The following is a 4,692-nucleotide window of genomic DNA, read 5'->3' as shown; positions in this document are numbered from 1 at the left end:
GAGTTCAAAAAATGAAAAGAGAAAATGAATTTACCCCAATGATAACCAAATAGGGCGTAACTCTCTTCTATCTCTCTACTCTTTTTTTTTTTTCATTTTTATTTATTTATTTTATGGTTGATGATTTTTTTTTTTGCCTTTTACTTATTAAACAATTTTTTTTTAGAAACATTAAACCAATTGACAGTCTATATTTGATTACAAAATAAATTTTCATAGTGCAATATATGGTACCAGTAATTTTATATGAAAAATCTCACACATGTCAAAACTAACAAATTTGTCTTTGTGTTTGAAAATTGATGTTTGAAAATTTATTAGAACAATAATGAGTGGGTCAAACATATTTATATCATTTTGGTTTTATCCGGAAAAATTTCTAGCTCCACCCTTATATGCACATAAAAAAAATATAAGAAATATGATTCCAAAGATCTGATTAAGTCCGAAATCACATGAACTCAAAAACAGAGCAAACACTGCCAAAAATGAAAACTAATTTATACTATATCAGAAGAATAGTTTAGAGATTGTTAGTGCAACTGATCTACTGAATGATACTACCAAGTGAGCTCAACAACTACTAATTATCATCCCCAAAATAGAAACAGTACTGATACACATAGTAGAAGTAGAACATTAAGATAATTCACAGTTTTAGCTTGACATTCTAAGAAAGACTAGACAAAGATTCACACTGAAACAGCAGAAACCAGTACATATAGCTAATTTGAGGTGGACTCGCATTATTATTATATGCATACCTAGATATAATAGAAAGACCCTTGAGATCCTTATTCACTACTTCAATGACCATACCTAGCTTCATTATTCATTCATCTTCAACTTCATCTTCATCTTCATCATCACCTTCATCATCACCTTCATCTTCATCATTATTATCCGGGTCATCAGCACCACACTGATTAACATCAGCAGCAACAGGGGTTTGAATAGCAGGCGGAGGCGGGGCAGAAGGATCAGAGGCAACCACACTTGTCAATCCGGTAGTGTTCAACGCAGTTCCCGCAATCCCTTCGTTATTATCCTCAGACGGGTCATCAGCACCAAGCTGATCAACAGCAGCAGCAACATGGGTTTGAATAGCAGGCGGAGACGGGGCAGCAGCAGCATCAGAGGCAACCATACTTGTCAGTCCGGTAGTGTTCAACGCAGTTCCCGCAATCCCTTCGTTATTATCCTCAGACGGGTCATCAGCACCAAGCTGATCAACAGCAGCAGCAACATGGGTTTGAATAGCAGGCGGAGGCGGGGCAGCAGCAGCATCAGAGGCAACCAAACTTGTCAATCCGGTAGTGTTCAACGCAGTTCCCGCAATCCCTTTGCTATTATCCTCAGACGGGTCATCAACACCACTCTGATCAACAGCAGCAGCAACATGGGTTTGAATAGCAGGCGGAGGCGGGGCTGCAGCAGCATCAGAGGCAACCAAACTTGTCAATCCGGTATTGTTCAACACAGTTCCCGCAATCCCTTTGATCAACGAATCCACCCACCCAGCAGGTTGTTCAGGGTTCTGCTGCACATTTTGCGGCGCAGTTGGAAAATTGATCTGCCTTGCTGGTTTCTGGACAGTACTCACGCTCTCAAACTTGTAAGAAAATACTAGTGTTCCTTGGGGCTTTTCATCTGTGGCCATAACACTGGCACTCATCTGTTTTTCAGCTACTACTGCATTAGCTTTAGCTCCACCACCAAAACCTTCCAGCAATTTTGTGATGAGCACACGGACTTCACCGATTTCTTTGTCCCTAAACCAGTGTTCCGTCCGGAGTGACATGAGCTTAACAACAAGTTCAAGGCTGCTCTCCTTGGCCTTGGTGATGTCGAGGTTGAACGTAATCGGGGAGTTCCATGTGGGGTTTGAACCACCTTCTGCGTCCTCCGGTGTTTTTTCCTCTGAGGAATGGAGGTTATTCTGCTTGTCGCGAATGGAAACAAGCGCGTAAGGCTTCATTGTTGTCACACGATTGACGTTTTTCAATTCACGCGCTGACTGAATCACAAGTTGTAAGACCCTGCAATCCATAAGGTGTAGTTTTGGACAGACTGGCTTGTGGAGTCAATGTTTATGGATGAAGATGAATGTGGCTGCTGACCGATGCTTATAGTAAGAGCATTAATGTGCTTGTACTCGGTGGGTTGAGATACACCAATAAGATTTCTTGTGCCGCGGACTTACAGTAAGGACATTGGTTAGTAAATGAATTAATTATTTTAGGAATGTTTTCGTACTATTTTTATAAAAAGTATAAAAAATAAGTTTTTATTTATAAAATATTTTTAAAAGTATTTTGTAAAAAACTTCTCTTGGACATTTGTTACTATTAAAAATATCCGCATATAGTTGGCTTGGTAGAAATTATTTTTGTCAATTTATTTTATTATTTAATTTATTTTTATTATTATTTATAAGTTTTATTATATTATTTAATATTATTCATATATATTTTTACTATGTTAATTAATTTTTACTTTTATTTACTATATTTTTAGCAAAAATTTTTATTTGTAACAAAATAAGCGAATTCTAATGGTTCCCATATATCATTATCTGCAACGTACTCATTATCATTATCTGCTTTTGATAATAAAATTCAAACGTATCATTATCTGCTTTTGTAAACAACGAAATCAACCACTGCTTTATAATTATAAACAACAATAAATTGGTGTTGGTAGACCCCAATGACGATCAATAATTGTTGTTGTTTTCTCATTGAACTGTCTAATTGAATTGGCATTTTGGATAAATATTCAGATGGAGGCAACCTCTCCATTTTCCTACGGTATTCTGTGACCTTGTTCATGGATTATAATTCTTTTTTCAATAAAATTTTATTGATTTTTTTTAATTTCTAATTTTAATACATCAAAAGTTGTAAAAAATATAAAAAATGTCATATTCACTATATTTTTTTCAATATTTTCATAATAAAACTTAAGAGACAAATTGTTATTAGAGGGACAAAAAAGTAAATTCAGTAATGAATTTAAATTTGAACCAATAATAACTTATTAACTAGAACTTGTTATAAAAGTGTAATGAAAATATTGAGAGCATAGGATTTCTAAAAAATATATATACTATAACTTTAGTAATACTCTAATTAAAATAAAGAGAAATGGATAAATATTCCTATCAATTGGTCAATATTTATTATATATTTAGTACAACTCTCTTTCTCACACATTTAATAAGTATTTGCTTTTTGGTTCACATTAATGGTGGGAACTTTTTTTCTTGATCGGTGGGGCTAAATTTGATTTCACTCCCTTTATATGTAGTAACTTGTCCCTCAAATGAGTACAATTCTTTATTTTTGATCATTTTACAAAAGATTAATTATATGATTCTATCTTATTTGTAATCTTAACTCGAATACGAACTCTTCTTTACTTTGATGGGAAGATCGATTAAACGAATTTCACAATAGATCTCTAGCTTTAAGCTTATTAGAGTGTTGTTACTCGTAGATAATTATCTTTATTTTTATTTATTTTAATAGAAATAATCATTAACTATTATCATTCCAATTTAATTAGGATATTTATCTCTATTTAATTAAAATAAGAGTAATGCTACAAACACAAATTATTTTACAATATTTTTATAAACTAATGATGTGACAAATTCTTACTAGTTCTAATATGGGTCCATTACTAACATCATATTTTTACTTATAATAACTATTTGGAAATTACTAAAGTCATATCAACAGTTTGTAAACATGTTGTAAAATAGTTTGTGTCTGTAGTGTTACTTTTAAGATAATTGTCATCTTGAATGACACATGTCAACACTTGATTTATTTACTTTAATGACATATAAATATAGAATTTGTCACTAAATTTTGATATATACAATTTTATAATTGGTTTAATTATTTGCCTTCTACAAATGTAATCTCCAGACTTGGACATGTCCACAATTTTGAGTGTAAAAAGTGGTGGGAAGAGTTTTGCTCCTAATCAAATTGTCCTGCGAAGATAACTTCAAGAAGGAAAATGTGTTTCCTAGTCGAAGTAGTCTTGGTTAATGACTTCTAATAGGAATTAAATAAATATCCGCATACCGCCTGATCTCAACAGTCAACATCCCAACTACATAAGGACTGAAACTCTTATCTTTTGGAGAAGTCGAATTTAAACTCAAACATTGGTAGATAGGAGCAACACGGCTGAAATATCAGCACTCTCCAAGCTGGTTAAACCCTTTGTCTTCGACTTATCTCCAATTTAGAGACCTACTCCACTTTAAGTGCAATGCCTCATAACGAAGTGACCACTATAAAAACAAGCCTTCAGTGAGCAAATCCCACTATTTTTTTACAAGTCGAATAGAGGAAAGAGGTCTCTCCTTTTCTTTCTTCCTTTCTTTGGCGCAATATGCTGACTTGAATTTGCTGATCTAGATTTAATCTTAAGCTTTTTTTAAAGGCTTCATGCATTTTTCTTCTATGATGACATATGCGAATTTCTTATCTTCTTCTTAATTCACGTTCACGCATGATTAGCCTCAAAGATGCAAACATATTATTTATCATTATGTTATGAACTGACCTGCATCTTAGCCATATATTAGGTATACCACATGAGATACACAAGCAGAGACATAGAGTTAATTTTGACTCTCAACCAACTCTTGCTTTTTGTATGGGCTGTTATACA

At 33.6% G+C, this 4,692-nt stretch overlaps 1 protein-coding gene across 1 annotated transcript; it reads right to left on the bottom strand.

The window, feature by feature from the left end:
* Nucleotides 1-533: 533 nt before the first annotated feature.
* LOC142629622 (uncharacterized) lies at nt 534-2,238 on the bottom strand. Its single transcript, XM_075803636.1, has one exon. It carries the CDS (start codon nt 2,048-2,050, stop codon nt 833-835), a length of 1,218 nt encoding a protein of 405 aa, XP_075659751.1. The 5' UTR covers nt 2,051-2,238; the 3' UTR covers nt 534-832.
* Between the last annotated feature and the right edge of the window lie 2,454 nt (nt 2,239-4,692).

The sequence above is a fragment of the Castanea sativa genome, chromosome 3, assembly GCF_040712315.1.
Source record: "Castanea sativa cultivar Marrone di Chiusa Pesio chromosome 3, ASM4071231v1".
In the NCBI taxonomy this organism is placed as follows: Eukaryota; Viridiplantae; Streptophyta; class Magnoliopsida; order Fagales; family Fagaceae; genus Castanea; species Castanea sativa.
This window is presented reverse-complemented; position numbering and strand designations above follow the sequence as displayed.

Excerpts from the sequence above, each read along its gene's own strand:
- LOC142629622 (XM_075803636.1), bottom strand. The coding sequence starts at position 2,050 with ATGGATTGCAGGGTCTTACAACTTGTGATTCAGTCAGCGCGTGAATTG.